Source organism: Oryctolagus cuniculus, chromosome 8 (assembly GCF_964237555.1).
Source record: "Oryctolagus cuniculus chromosome 8, mOryCun1.1, whole genome shotgun sequence".
NCBI lineage: Eukaryota > Metazoa > Chordata > Mammalia > Lagomorpha > Leporidae > Oryctolagus > Oryctolagus cuniculus.
In genome coordinates, this window is record NC_091439.1 from 95197714 (window position 1) to 95214199 (window position 16486).

At 37.0% G+C, this 16486-nt stretch overlaps 1 protein-coding gene across 2 annotated transcripts; it reads right to left on the reverse strand.

The window, feature by feature from the left end:
* Nucleotides 1-9395: 9395 nt before the first annotated feature.
* Nucleotides 9396-16283, reverse strand: ODAM (odontogenic, ameloblast associated). 2 transcript variants are annotated; one of them, XM_008267776.2, is made up of 10 exons: nt 16233-16283; nt 16103-16144; nt 15539-15586; nt 15010-15243; nt 14567-14614; nt 12772-12876; nt 11841-11888; nt 10271-10342; nt 9666-9827; nt 9396-9425 (listed from the first exon to the last, which is right to left on the reverse strand). In XM_008267776.2, the coding sequence occupies exons 1-10, from the start codon at nt 16281-16283 to the stop codon at nt 9396-9398; spliced, it is 840 nt and encodes a 279-aa protein (XP_008265998.2). The 2 variants fall into 2 exon arrangements, with proteins under 2 accessions (XP_008265998.2, XP_051675703.2); XM_051819743.2 differs by lacking the exon at nt 11841-11888.
* Nucleotides 16284-16486: the final 203 nt, after the last annotated feature.

Sequence of the window (16486 nt, forward strand, 5' to 3'; positions counted from 1 at the left end):
TCTGTAGGGGAAGCATTATGGAGCAGCAAGTCAAACTGCAGCTTGGAATGTCTGCTTCCTGTCTTGGAGTGCCTGGTTTAAGTCCTGAGTACTCTATGCTTTGGTTCCAGCTTTCTGCTGTTGTGCCTGAGAAGTAACAGTTGATATCTCAAGTATTTGGGTTCCTGTCACCCACATGGGAGACCCAGATGGAGTTTCTAAATCCTGGCTTTTGTCTGGAGTATCCCTGGCTGTTCTGGATGTCTGGGGAGTGACCCAGTGGATGGAAGTGATATCTCACTCTCTTCTCTCCCCCTCTCTCTGTCATTCAGCCTTTCAAATAAATAAATCCTTCAAAGAAAAAGTTTGTGATGTTTTCAAAAGGATGGAAACAGACAAATTAATTCCCAAATTCTTTTCAAAGCCTCTCCAAACATGATATATATAATTAGAAGTGGACCCATTGGCTGCAGATTTCTGCAAAAGAATTTGAACCTGTGCACCAGTGTTGCAGAGTATGAATGATTGTCAATTCCTCATTGCCATTGTGTACCTTATTCCCCATTATTAAAAAAGGGATGCGATTTCAGAGTTCTCATGCCTCACTGCCAGACTGGTCCTTGTCCTCCACAGTGTTCCCTGAATGAGCCCAGCTTAACTGGCATCAAGGATGTGTTTAATAAGAACAAAAATACTTTGAAAGGTTTGTGGAATGCATTTTATCTTTTAATTCCTTTTTCCATGAACTTTTTGAAGAGCTCTTGTACTTACTGAGTAAAAAATTTGAGCATTTCCTGATATTCCTTATCAGTTTTACCCAACAGCTGGGAAACTGTTAACTCTCCCCAAACTCAGTAGCTACTATTTTATCAGCATCATTTGAATGTTTACCAAATTTATTAGAATTTGATCTATTTCATTATGGCTTAAATTATAGAAATTGCTATATAGCAAACATAGACATTTACAAATAGCTTTTGTAGGCTGTTTCAAAAGTTCTCTTTCCCTTTGCAAATATTTATATATTTATTTCTTTTCTATGATTGAAACTAATATTAATTTAAATATAAAACCACAAAAGTAGTACCTAATCCTATGCACTATCACAAGTGTCATATTTTCTGAAAATGTTCAACTAGAGCCTGTATTTTTGGTAGCAAAGATGGTTGACAGTAGTGGTGCTATGCTTATATTGCACGGAGCTCTGCAGACAGTGTTCCTTTGACTCCCCCTGAGTAACCCCTTCTCTCTGATGCATCCTCTTTTTGCGGAAGAAATAGGCCTGCAGAGTCAGGCATCTGGGTCTGAATCATGGCTTTCCACTTACCAGCTCATTACACTTGGACAAGACTCTTAATCTTTTTATAACCACTCAGCTATGCAGCATTAAAATGACAATAGCATTTTTCCTATTTGTCACATGGTTTTAACAATTTAACCAAAAATGATTCTTCCTATATGGCTGTGTGTTGATATGAAAAGTTTTGCACTTGACTTGCGAATGTTCAGGTACATATCTGATCTTCTCCATGTCCACAGTCCAGAACATTATGTTTTGGTTCCCCTCATTTTTATCTTTGAATTACCAGAGTATAAGAAAGTTTATGCACTCAACAAAGATTCTAATTATAATGTATTCTAAAGCATCATTATAATTAGAAAATGATGTTATATTTTATTATTATTATTTTTAAAGATTTATTTATTTATTTGAAAGTCAGAACTACAGAGAGAGAGAGGAAGAGACAGGGAGAGGGAGAGAGGGAGAAAGGGAGAAGGGGAGAGAGAAAGAGATCAGTCTTCCATCTGCTGGTTCACTCCCCAGATGTCTGCAATGGCTAGGATTAGGCCAGGTTGAAGCCAGGAGCCAGGAGTTTCCCTCAAGTCTCTCATGTGAGTACAGGGGCCCATGTACTTTGGCCATCTTCCACTGCTCTCCTAGGCACATTAGCAAGGGACTAGATTGGAAGTGGAGCAGCTGGGACTCCAGTTGGCACCCCTATGGGATACCAGCACCACAGGTGGCAGCTTAATCCACTGTACCATAGCACTGGCCCAGCTTTTTATTATTTAGGGTAACATTGTCAAAATGCTTAAGCTTGACAAATTATTTATATGACTTGCCATATATACATAGCAATTGCACACATATACACACACATTCACAGTAACCTTATGGGATAAGGTAGGAAATTATCCCTATTACGGATGAAGAAAATGAGCTTAGAGAGTTGGATATCTGGGACTACCAGTCAAGTAAACTGTATTACTAGAATTTAGAACTAGTCAATTTCTAACCACAACATAGAGAACATGAAACGAACTGCAGAAAAATCCACATAGTGAATCACAGAGAAGCTATAACTGCAGAAAAATCCACATAGTGAATCAAAGAGTGTTTCTCCCCCTCTCGCAGAGGAACGACACTAGACCCTGCCCTGTTCTTTTTGCCCGGCTCTTCCCGGGTTTGCTGCTGGTCCCTCACTTGCGGAGGAACGACGCTGTCCCGGGTTAGCTGCCGGCCCCCCACCTCCGTGGAGGGGCAGCACCCTCCCCCGCCCCGCCACTTTCCCCACTTCAGGGGCTGCTCAGATGTTCCTCTTAGATGTTCCTGGTGCATGTTGTCTCTCTCCTCCTTTATAGTCCTCTTCCACCAATCCCAACTCTGCTACCCACACGCTGAGCACGCCACTCTCCTCCAATCAGGAGCGGGATCAGCTCCTGCAGCTTATCAGTCAAACTGATGAGGCAGCTGCATAGAGGTTGTTTGCTCCCTCTCAGCGCCATATTGTGGGAGAGCAGATGCATAGAATAAGTCTTAATTCCAGTAACGTAGTCTAGTCTCAGTTGCTCCCCACAAAAGAGAAGCTATAAAAATTCTAAGTAATGTTATAATGTTATTTAAAAAATTTTTAAATTTAAAGAGGTTGTATTCTAACTTGCTAGAAAAATGCTAGTATTTAATATATATAGTATTTTACACTTATATACTATAATATATAGTATTATAGGTAGTCTTATTTATTTTTAATAATAATTCTATATTGAAAAGATGACACATTTCAATGGGATGAGGAAATTTTGAAACTGGTCATTTTTTAAATAAAAATGAAACGCCACATAAATTATTGCTAAAATTTGATGTTCTATAGAAAGTGTATTAATAATATTTTAATGTCCAATGCTTGCACGGAATTTTTAAACAGGACTACTCAGCTCTCAGGCCTTGTCATCTAAACTATGACATTATTGACGTAGAAATAAGATTATTTTCAAATAGGTACCATTCATTAATTCATTAAACATTTACTGTGCTTTAATTATATGCCAGGCATGATGCAAGGCACTGTATAATGATAGTTGAGGAAGACATTTTTCACATGTTCCTGGAGCTTACTGTTCAGTGGACAAACAAAATAAAAGTAACAATAAAATTTATGTGTAAGGGACTTGTGTTGTGGAATAGCAGGCTAAGCGACTGCTTGCGATGCTGTCATCACATATTGGAGCACTGGTTCCAGTCCTGGCTGCTCTTCTTCCAATCTAGCTTCCTGCTCATGCACCTGCTCATTTTCCTAGCAAATCATGGCTGAAATACTTGGGCCCCTGCCATCATGTGGGAGACTAGGGTGAAATTTCTGGCTTCTAGTTTGGCCTGTCCCAGGCCAGGCTGTTGAGGCCATTTTTGGGAATGAACAGTGAACGAAAGAACTCTCTCTCTGTTTCTCCCTGTCAGCCTTCCAAAATAAGTAAATAAATAAATAAATAAGTAAATAAATCTTTTAAAAAATTAAATGTTACTGAGGAGTAGAGGTAATATGGAAAATTAAATAAAAGTTGATAAGGTATTAGCTGAATAAATTGAATGCACTTTGAAATTAAGATGAAAAAATTAAAACAAAAATAACAAAAATTAAGCTTATTAAATGTCAATGTAATCAACACAATACTCTTCAGAGGAAGATAACTTGTGTAGTAATAAAAATACTAGATATGTAAAGAATTAAGGGGGTGTAAAACCAGTCAATAAAGAGTCTTATTGATTATCTAGAACTGAAATCAGCAGATATAAACTTTATTTATTTTTTAAAAAGATTTATTTAGTTATTTGAAAGGTGGAGTTACAGAGAAGCAGAGGTAGAGGCAGAGGCAGAGGCAGAGGCAGAAAGAGAGAGATCCTTTTGCTCCTGGTACACTTCCCAAGTGGCCGCAACGGCCAGAGCTGTGCAGATCCGAAGCCAGGAGCCAGGAGCTTCTTCCAGGTCTCACAAATGAGTGCAGGGACCAAGGAGTTGGGCCATCTTCTACTGCTTACCCAGGCCATAGTGGAGAGCAGCATTGGAAGCGGAACAGCTGGGACTCAAACTGGTGCCCATATGGAATGCTGGTGCTATCCTTTCACAGGGGCCACAGAGCTAACATCGAGAAAGTATGTGATTGCTTATGTCACACAGTTGCCTTACTTGGTCTACCCTGTTGGCAAGTTCCAGTTACATCATTGTAAGCTTGGTGGTTACTTTTGACTGGTTGAACATGAGTTTTGTTTTTCTTTTTTCTTTTACAAGGAAATAAAGCTCAATTTAAGTTTTTCCTACTGAGCAAGATTTATAACACTTATTAGGATGCAAGGAATACAATTAACAAAACCATTGTTTTTTGGATTTATTTTGGAGATATTTTCATAAATATCATACCCTTGTATTTCTAAATTTGCTCACAAAAGTGATGGGATTTTTTTTAACTTTTATTTAATGAATATAAATTTCCAAAGTACAGCTTATGGATTACAATGGCTTCCCCCCCATAATGTCCCTCCCACCCGCAACCCTCCCCTTTCCCACTCCCTCTCCCCTTCCATTCACAGCAAGATTCATTTTTGATTCTCTTTATCTACAGAAGATCAGTTTAGCATACATTAAGTAAAGATTTCAACAGTTTGCTCCCACACAGAAACATAAAGTGAAAAATAATAGATGATTTTTTAAATGATGATGAAACCAGATCAGACCTATTGTCATGTTTAATAGTGATGGGATTTTAAGCTCTTTTATAAGTTATTTTGAAAATATGGACTATCTCATTGATAACGATCATAGTATTCTGGCATATTGTGGATGAATATGTAAAAAAAGGCTGACGTTTTCTGTAACACAGAGAAATTGGACAGAAAAGAGGTAATGCATATTCAAGCCCTGAGACAATCTACTGGGTCAGTTAATGCTATGCAGAGTAGTAACATTCTGTTTGCATTGCCTAGAATAAAGAAAGAAAATTAATATATTCGATTTATTTTACTGTCTTGCTTAACTTAATGTTTACAATTATATTTTTTCTTTAGGATTTATCCACTTCATGCCCTTGTATACTGTTGTATTTAAATAATCTCCATGTTTATTAGTCAAATATTCTCAAATGAAAAAGAATGAAAAATATAAATATGAGGCAGGCATTTGGTTTAGCCATTAAAACACCACCTGTATCCCATATTGGAATGCATATGTTCAGTTCTGGCTCTGCTTCCCATTCCAGCTTCCTGCTAATGAGCACCCTGGGAGGCAGTGTGTGATTGCTCAAGTACTTGGGTCCCTGCCATTCCATGTTGGAGACCTGGATTGAGTTCTAGCCTCCTGGATTAGCTATTGTGTGAATTTAGGGAGTAAAGCAGTGGATGGGATATTTCTCTCTGTGTGTCTTTCTCTCTACCTTTCAACTAAATAAAAAATAACCTTAAAAATTAATATGGGTAGGCATTGTAGCACAGTGGGTTAAGCCACTACCTGAGGTATCTGTATCCCATATTTAAGTGCTTGTTTCAAGACTTGGCTTTTCTGCTTTTGATCCAGTTTCCTGCTAACTAGCCTGGGAATCAGCAGATGATGGCTCAAGTACTTGTGTCCCTGATACCCATGTAGAAGACTCAAATGGAATTCCTGGCTCCTAGCTTCAGCTTGGTTCATCCCTGGCTGCTAGAGGCATTTGGAAAATGAACCAGTAGATAGAAGATTATTCTCTTTCTCTGCCTCATACTTTCTTTATCTCTTTTGCTGTCATTCTGCCTTTCAAATAAATAAACAGATTTTTAACAAAAGATACATAGAAAGATATTTATTATGAAGGATTGGCTCATTTGATTATGGAAGCTGAGATGTTCCATCATCAGCCCTCTGCAAATAGGAGGCAATGGAAAGCTGGGTGTGTGGTTCCAGTTCAAATACAAAGTAAGTTCTGATCCCAAGGTGAAGATATGAGACCCAGAAGCTCCAGTTGTCCAAAGACAGCAGAAGATGGATTTCCCAGCTCAAGCAGGGAGAGCCCACTTAAACTGGTGAGAGTGGTCTTCTTTCCTCAGTCTACTAATCCAAGAGCTAACACTGATTCTGAAATACCTCATAGTCTACCCAGAACTAATGTTTTACCAGCCATTTTGTTATTCCTCACTGTAGTCCAGTTGATCCATAAAATCAATGATCACTCCATCTTTTTAAGTGTTTCTTATGATATCCTCTAATATCAAACTACAGAGTTGAATACAATTTTATACTAGTTTTGCAGTCTTCCCTAAGAGCTGCACTGTCCTTTCTTAAACAGAATAGCACTTCTGTGTGCATCTTTTCTTCTCGGTCTCTGTCATACCCTTTTTCCTCATCCTTGAACAGAAGAGTTGACTACTTTATGTATCACAGGATACTTAAGAGTCTAAAATGAAGTGCCAGTGTTTTCTGTAACTGCCTGAAGAGCTGCCATCCCACATAGGTGCTTGTTTGAGTCCCAGAAGCTCCACTCCTGATCCAGATCCCTGCTAATGTGCCTGGAAAAGTGGTAGAGGATGGCTCAAGTGCTTGGGCCCTTGCACCCATATGGGAGACCTGGAAGAAGCTCCTGGCTCCTGGCTCCTGGCTTTGGATTGGCCCAGCTCTGGCCATGAAGCCATTTAGGGAGTGAACCATTGGATGGAAAACCTCTCTCTCTCTCTGTCTCTCTCTGTCTCTCTCTGTAACTCTGCCTTTCAAACAAATAAAATAAACCATTTAAAAAAGAATATAGTATGAATTACTTCATGTATTTTTTCAATGATCCCATGAACTATTATAATTTGGGATACAATATTCATAGCAGCTGGGTACCTGAGTTTTATCAAACATCTTGGTGTTTGGCTCCCTTGTTACATCCCAGAAAAATAGATTGATAAAGTACCCAGGGTGATATTTATTCATTTAATATAGGGGAAAAAGAATAGAATAAAACAAAGGCAGAATAGGAGATTACTATGTTACTCTTCCATGTAGACAAGCAGCAGATTCCAGTTTCATTCCATTGTAAATGCTGTAACAGGTAAGATTATATTAATTTTGATCAACTGTAAAGTCTGGAAGACTCACCAAATTTGTTTGAAACTATCTAATACATATCCATTAATTCACTAGCTCACTCATTCGTTTTTCACTGCATGCACACACACACACTCACATATATCAATACACATCTACAAGCAAATATGTAAAGTGTACTGAATCCCAGTGTTCTCAGAGTTTCACCTGAAGTTTCAAAGTGGGAAAATAAATTTGAAATGCTTTCATATTCACACGTGAGAGAAAAATCAACATTCTTTAAATACTTTGTATAAGCCAAGCACCTCTCATGTATTATTTCATGGAGTCCTTTCAGAAATTCTAATAGGCAGGTATTACTATTTCTAATTGACTCCTGAGTAAACTGAGACTCAGACAAGATAACTATCTTCCTGAAGGTTGAAAGCCAGATTAAAAGCCAGATCTGATGAAATTCAAAACGATGCTTTCTGTCTGCACGGGGCTGCTTCTCCAAACCATCATAAATCAGCATGACCTATCCTTTGGGTCAGTGTAACTGTATCATATTGGTAGTAATCACTCCACAATGTCCATTACCACATAATTTTGATTTTTGAAGAGAATGCATTGGAGGAATGTTGACTTAAAGGGCCTGGGGGGAATAATGAGATATGTCAAAGGCATACATTTTAGTTCCTCAGTCCCAATCACCACACACATCATAAGTCCAATGACAGTGTATTTTTATTCTCATGGATGGCATTGCTTTGCAGAAGCAGATTCTATGAACAACATTAACCAATTGATGTACTGGTATTAGCTTTATTATCAGTGTTATTAAATTCTAGATTATATAATGATAGACTATTTGAAAAGATATGCAACTTTGCAAATTAAGACTAATTACATAATTGCATTATGATTCTATGCCATAGTTAACTGTTAAATGTCATTTGCAAATTCAAGAAGAGTCGAGATATTTTGTATCAAGGAACTGAGGTTAGCACTGAGGAAGCAAGTAGCCTAAAATGATATCCAGATCACTGCCACATCTTTTTCCCTGAAAAATAAGATAGAAGAGCATTTTAATACCAGTAAGCTATATTTGTATTAACTTTTCTAGATATTTGTCAATTGTTTATTAAAGAAATGATCTCACTGGCGTTGATTCCACATACAGCCAAGGACACAATATACTGAAATCTCTAGTTTTCTGATCATATAATTTGAATCAACTTGCATCAAACAAAATAGTACTTTAAGAAGGAGACTTCTCTAAAGAGGTCCTGATACTATTGACTCCTGGTTGTATTTTTACAGATATGTTCATCTGCAGAATGTCAGATATTCTTTTTCACAGAAGGAGGGATCAGAAGAGACTTATAGGCAGCAGGGAGGAGATTTCACAAACTTTTGTCTTTTAGTTGCCTTACAGGCCATACTGCTTGCTTTTTAGTATGTATTTTTATTTTTTGGTGCTAACCCTTTTCTCAAACTTTACTGTCTGTTCATGGCCAACCAAGCCTGTGAAGCCAGGTTCAAAGTTATCCTGGATATAAAAGACATTGAATTTGAAATTTCCTTGTAATGTTTATATATATAAACACTGACTTTATTTTCTCAAAATCATTTGATAAGGATCCCTTCGTTAGTTCTTCTGACAGCTTTTTTAAAGCATTTGCATGATGCGGGACAGCGCTATGGCACAGTAGGTTAACGCCTTGACCTGAAGCCGCCAGCATCCCATATGGGCACTGGTTAGAAACCCGGCTTGCCTTGCTTCCCACCCAGCTCTCTGCTATGGCCTGGGAAAGCAGTAGAAGATGGCCCAGGTCCTTGGGGCCCTGCCACCCATGTGGGAGACCTGGAGGAAGCTCCTGGCTCCTGGCTTTGGATGGGTGCAGCTTTGGCCGTTGTGGCCAATTGGGGAGTGAAACATTGGATGGAAGACCTCATTCTCTCTCTCTCTCTGCCTCTCCTCTCTCTGTGTAACTCTGACTTTCAAGTAAAATAAATAAATCTTTGAAAAAAAAAAAAGAATTTTCATGATGATTAATGCTTGACTATTTTGAGTACCTACCAAAAACTCTGAATGATTAGGACATCTTATGGTTCCCTTAGGCTATCAGTCTTGGCCTAGTGAAGAAAGGATATTTATAAGAAGTTCTTATTAAATTAAAATTATATTCTATTATTAATTTATTATATTAAATAATTGTTGGCTACCTTATTCAGGGTTAAGATGATAAATTCTAATATATCAGTAGCTGTATCAATATTTAAATGACCAAAACTATAAATTAAGCACTAACTTTACTTCTATATTTTCTATTAGACAACAATTTCTTACATAAAACAAATCTTTAATTACTCTACCTTCTCTTCCGGGAGCTCAGGGGCAAGACTTGGGTGTATAGCAGAAGTGAAAACATTGGCTGTGCTGGGTTTTGGTGAAGCTGAAGGCATGAAAACTGCTGCACTGTCATGCCTAAAGTTTATCACTTCTTTTTGTAAATATGGTATCACTCCTCCTGCTGGCTATAGAGAATGAGAATGAAAACAAAGTGTTACAGGCTCAGTTGGGGGTCAAGTTTGGGAAGACAGAAAATCAACAGGATTGAGAGGCAAAGCAAGCATTGTATTCCAGAAGTAAGTGCTTTTATGGTTTTGTAGATCATAAGCAGTTTTTCAGAAAGGGTATGGTGGTTTTCCAGGAAACCTGGTTGTCTCCTAACACTTGGCTTTAAATGAGAGTACATAGCAGAGTATATGGCATTGAGCAGTCCTCCAACAAATATCTGAGGAATTGAGTGAACCAAATCTTGAGTAGCAATAGATACAGAAGGGAGAAGTAATGATTGTTGATGGAATCATAATAAAGTTTACATTAAAGTGAACATTAATTCAGGAGCTTATAAGATGTCAGTTGTTGATCTCTAATGGCTAGTAAAATGTTGTGACAATGTTGTGAGGAATCTTACCAGTATAGCAATTCCAGGAGCTGTGCCTAAAAGAGGATCCAAAGAAGCTTGCTGCTGTCCCCCTGGTGTATCCTGAAAAAGCAAAAAGTTTTAAACATTTTAAACATTAAAAATTCTAAATTAGGGATATATAAAAATGTGCTCCTTTTGCCCTCCTAAGAAGTTGAACATTCCCAAATTCTTTAGCTATTTTCTTTTTTAAAAACTTTTTTATTTATTTGAAAGGTAGAGTTACAGAGAGAGGGAAAGACACATACACACACACACACACACACACACACAGAGAATCTGAGATATCTTCCATCCTCTGGTTCACTCCCCACAAAAGGCTGCAATGGCTGTAGCTGTGCTGTCCTGAAGCAGGATCCTAGAACTCCATATGGTTCTCCCACTTGGCTGGTAGGGCCCCAACTACTTGGGCCATTTGCCACTGCTTTCCAAGGCACATTAGTAAGGAGCTGGGTCAGAAGTGGAGCAGCTGGGACTAGAACTAGTGCTCATATGGGACGCTGGCATTGTAGGTGGCAGCTTAATTCATTAAACCACAACACTGGTGTCTTAAATATTATTTTTAGATTTTATTTATTTATTTGAGAGGCAGAGTTATAGAGTAGAAAGAGGGAGATGCAGAGAAAGGTCTTTCATCCACTGGTTCATTCCCCAGTGGCCACAGTAGCTGGATTTGGGGTGATCTGAAACCAGGAGCCAGGAGTTTCTTCTGGGTCCCCTACAAGGTTGCTGGGGCCTAAGAACTTGGGCCATCTTTCACTGCTTTCCCTGGCCATTAGCGGAGAACTGGATTGGAAGAGGAGTAGTGGGGATCCTAACAGGTGCCCATATGGGATGCCGGTGCCACAGGCAGAGGCTTTGCTTAGTATGCCACAGTGCAGGCCCTAATGATTTTTTTTTAAACAACAGAAATAATAGCTCGGATTTGAGAAAGAGAAATGTAATTCCTGACATTACAGAGCTGGCTAGATACCAAATTCTGCCTTAGTTTTGGAATCTCTTTTTCCTAACCCTCTTTGTGAGGCCTTGGTGTTGATCCATTGAGCATAAGCAATCTACCCAACAGGACACCAGTGTCTAACCAAGGTTAGGAAAAAGCATAACAACTTCATAATTTTGTCTAAAGCAAGGTCACTGTCTAAGTCACGAAAGTACCAAGCATCACATCTTAATACAAGTTGCTTCTTTACAGGCATAGCCTTTGCTTTGCCCACTTTCCCTGCCTTCTAAGTAGCAATGCTTGCAATGCTCAATCAGGGAACTACCTACACTTCTTAGGAATATTCAACCTAGCATGAGCTACCATAGCTCTGAGGCCTTCCAACATCACACATCACAAGCCCAGACCCTATGAGGAGTCGTCCTAATATCTTTCTGCCAAAACACCCCATTGTCTCTCAAATGTACAGTCTCCTCATTGTAATGAGTAGCTACATCCAACTGTGTCCAATGAGAGGTGATTTCTTGGTCGTCTTTGACTGAGATGCATTTGTAGGTTAAAATGACAATGAAGCAAATAGTTTCAAAGAGTTGTTAAAACAAAAATTATGAATTTACTTACAGGTTCTGCTTGTTGTGGAATGTATCCAAATTGAGTATAGACTGGTACCTGTAAGGTTTTTGAAAAATGTATTAGATTTTGTCTGATGATTTTTGTTATAGATTGTGATGATTATTTGAAATAATATATTTGATATTAATAAAATGATTTTCAAAAAGTTTATATGTTCCTGGTAGTAAAAATTAATTATTAATTTACTAAGAACTCTTTAATTCCATGACATTTCTAGGATAAAATACTCTCTCTTTATAGTAACTGGCAAAAATATAAAAGTACTACTAATTATTTCAAACTTAATTTTCAATTTTCTCTCATTTTCAATGCCAGATTTTAGAATGTCAATTAGATTTTAAAAAAGAGTTTTCACTGGAACTGTATGAATGGTAGTTATGTACTTGCCACCTGAGTTATAACTCTAAATTTTCTTAAGTTCATAGAAGTCAATACATTTATCAAATAAAAAACAAAAAACAAAAAAAAAAAACAAAAAAAGAGAAGTCAATACAGGCGTATCTAATTGTATCACAGGATGTAGTGATCAAAGCAGTATTAAGGTAGCTAGTTATTCTTTTACTTTTTATTTTTTGAATAACAACTGCATATGTGTGTGTGTATGTGTGTGTGTGTGTATGTATGTCTGTGTAAAGGAGGAGGATGATAGATTTTAATGTGATGAAACTTCATTTTCAGAAGCTTTTTTGCTTCTGGTTTTATTGAAGCCCATTCACCGACTTCATTTTGTTTAAAATCCACCTTTGGAGCATTACCAAGTTAATAAACACAATGATAAAAAAGAAGAAAATCTATATCCTCTTTTATGTCTACGAGGTCAAGTTGTTGAGTATTTGCCCTAGCCATACTCAGAAATTCTTTTCCCGGATGCTCTTATTCTCTCTATTCTCAGATAGAACAAATCAAACACTTGCAGTACCTGCTCCTCAAATTTCTGTTGCCCTGTTTGTGGAGGTGACTGTGTGACTGTCTGTTGAGGTTGTTCCCAGGGTAGGAGCATATAAACCGGATAGTACTGAAGCATCTATGTATAAACAGACAGGACACAAGTGATTTCATTAGATCAGCATCCTCACTTTTGAACTTCTAATGCCAAGACTATTTGAAAGCTGTTTTATATCTAGCAGTTTTACACTTTTAAACATGAGCGAAAGAATGGGATAAAGTAACCCTTCCCAAACTTTAAACTGTATCCCATCTGATATAGGACTTTGTTTTTAAGTTTACTTGATCAAACAGTTTAGACAATAGTGGGTCCAACTAAATAACAGGAGTTTTTTTTCTTGCCTTAAGAAACATATTGGAAATTGTATATGAAAGTCACTGTAAATACCTAAGAGCCTCTATAGCCTATGTAGCATTTTACCTATAGTTTTCAGGATCATTACCTGTAAGACATGGCATTAGAATTCCCAGCATAATGAATTTTTAAAAATGCATTCATTCTTTTAAAGTTATTAAAAATTAATGATTTATACTTTACTAAAGTAATCCATAAGCATTTTAGAATATTAGGAAAATCAAGAAATAGACAAGTAACAAAATCATCTGCAACTTTACCAGTCTTATTATCATGCATTGGCTCCCTAATAAATGCCTGCAAGTATTTACATACGCAAGTCTTTATAGAAAATGAGGATCACTGTATTTACATTGCAGTTTTTGTTTGTATCATTATGTAAGAGATTATATTAGACTCAAGAGATAAAAAATAAAGACCAACTTGGTTAAGGGGGTGGATATTGTGCAGTGGTTCTTAATCCTGGCTAAGAGCAAAAATCACCTATTGAGCATTTTAGAAGATGATCGTAGTTGTCATCGACTCACGGGGTTTTGATTCATTAGACTCAGAGTAGGGTACAAGCATTTGTAATTTCCAACATTACCAAAGAGATTTAGATGTTAAGCCAAGGTAGAGAGTCACTGGTTTAGTGGTTAAAAAAAAAAGGGTTGAGACTTATATTCCAGCTTAGCTATTTTCTTCATTATGATTATAAATTTAATCTTATTAAGGCTAAGTTTCCTGCTTCTTAAAGTGAAGTGATTCTATTTTTCATACATATAACTCCTTAAATGCTTATGGCCATATCTAGAAGTAACTTGTTTGGTGATGAGAATGAGACAACATTATGTGATTAGGATTACAGTAAAGCTAACTGGTGTGATTTTTTAATGAAAAGGTCAATAATCTGCTGTTGAATACCATATCTATATCCTTGCTTCTTTGAGCCTAAAATAGTATAAATTATCTTGATATTAGTCATTTTCCTTATTAACACAATTTTATTAGTTTGCCTTAATTTTTCAAGATTTTCTTATTTAATGAAAATCATCATCATTTGATTATAATATGTAATTAAATTGGAAACACTGTATACAAGAAACTGGAAATGTTTTTAGCAGAATTTTATAACTACCAAAATTACATAGATAAATGTTTCTTATCTCTATATCATAACATATACTATCAGTTTCATGTGTTTTTCCTGGAGACCCTCCTTGGCTGCCTGTTCATAAAAAGCTAATCCTACATCTACAAACCGATGTCAGCCTGATGTTGTGGCATCCAGACAATGACATGACTGTATAGATTTATCTTTATTTTTAGTTTTAAGCCTTGCCGTAGGATTCAGAGCTAGAAACACAGAGGAAAGACTTCTGGAGGGTGTCTGTGGCCATCTTTCTCTGTGAATACCAACATGCTTTTCAGTTACCTGTGCTTGCTCTTGAGGCATTTTGAAGGAGACTACATAAGGCATCACCTGCCAATGAAAGAGAATATGATAAAAATTGTATATGTGACTTTATTGTTTAAAATCCCTGAGCTACAGAGCTGCCGTATAAATGTATCATATGTATTAGCAGGCTTGCACAGTAAAAGATCATCTATTACACATACTAACATTAATACCGATTCTTTGTTTTTAAGATGGAATTTTCCTGAAACTTCTTTTAGCTCTTTTAATTTGTGGTTGTATACTAGGATAGTTGATTTGAACATTATCTTTCATATTAAATGTAAAAAAAGAGTTTAAGAAATGGTAGAGATATAAAAAGCAATATTATTCAGTGGTGCTTGTCTTAATTCAAAGCTCATTCCTATTCTTTTTCACATTAAATATGCAATTCTTTCTCCTCAAATGGAGAACTAACTTACGTGATTAGGGCCCTGTTGGGTCTGTGGTGGAGGTTGAGGCTGTGAGGGATCCATTGGGTTTGCCTGGGCTCCTTGGGTAAAACTGGCCTGTCCTGAGAAAGGCATCTGACTGGGGAGCAATCCAACAAACCGGTCCAGAGTTGGTAAGGAGAACTGAGGGAGTCCTGGAATTTGAGCCTGCTGCTGCTGTTGAAGAACACCAGAGAGAGGAGGAATCCATGAATTGAATGGGCCCTGCAAGGACACACAGGAAAAAAAAGAAAGCCTTTCTCTTTCATGTCAAAAAGATTTTAACATCAATTTTGAGCAAGAAAGAGACAAAATGTAACAAGTTTTGTGTTTTTCATGCTGCATTATAAAAAGCATCCTGACTCCTGTGAGCCATATAAATAGTATGAAACATGGCTGAGTTCCCATTGATGTGTTTCAGAAATGGAATCAGAATACACTTTGTTGCTGTTGTTGTAAAGAATAACACAAGAAACGAGCAGTGGAAAAAATTTTTCCTTAATTATTGAGGTTGAGGTACCTGGAGCTGCAGTGGCAAAAGTTGGGCATTGTTAAGTTTCAGAAGTAACTAGAAAAGGAAACATAACGTGAAAACAAGATTACTGCACACGCTAAAATGATTAAGAATAATGTTTACTACAAATATGACACAAGTTGAAGCTGACTGATCAGTTTCCTGTTAGAAGTGAGACATTTTCTCACTAAGCTTACAGTAAATTATAGTGATTAAAGGTTACAGTTAAAAACAAGGTTGGGATTTAACAATATCTCCATGCTATGTGTGATATTGCACAACGTTAGCACATTCCCGTGTTTTAATTAGTTATTTTGTCCTTCTAAACAGATATAGACACTTGTAGTAGGTGCTATTAGAACAAAAGGAGGGAAAAGGTAATTATCTCTGCCTTTGAAGAATTTGTAATCAAGCAAGGGAGGCATTATACTACACTAGTAGTAATCTGGTATGAAAAGCTAATGTGAAAATTGGAAATTTAGGTATACATAAGAGTAGTAGGTGGGATGCAAGATTATTGAAGGCTATTGTCTCTTTTCACTAGAGATCGCATTAATTATTTAAACTTACCTCATTGCTGTTGCTAGCAGACAAAAGACGTTGTGGGATAAGCTAAAACAAAAAAGGAAAAATAGAAATGTTAAACAAAGGAATTGTAGATTTTACTTGGTAAGATCAGTAGTAGCATCAAATTACTTACTGGGGCTGATAATGTAGTTCCCAGAAGTCCAAGAAGAGCTAGAATTTTCATTTTCAGATGAAATATCTAGAAAATAAATTGTGATTCTTTTCTTATCAAATATTTTGTTAAATATTTATTTATTAGAGAGATAGAGGTATATAGACAGACACAGAGAACACTCACCTCCTGGTCCATTTCCTGAATACCTGCAAGGGCCAAGTCAAAGCGGGGATAGATAATTAAAAAATGAAGTTCAGGTCTCCCAAGAGGGT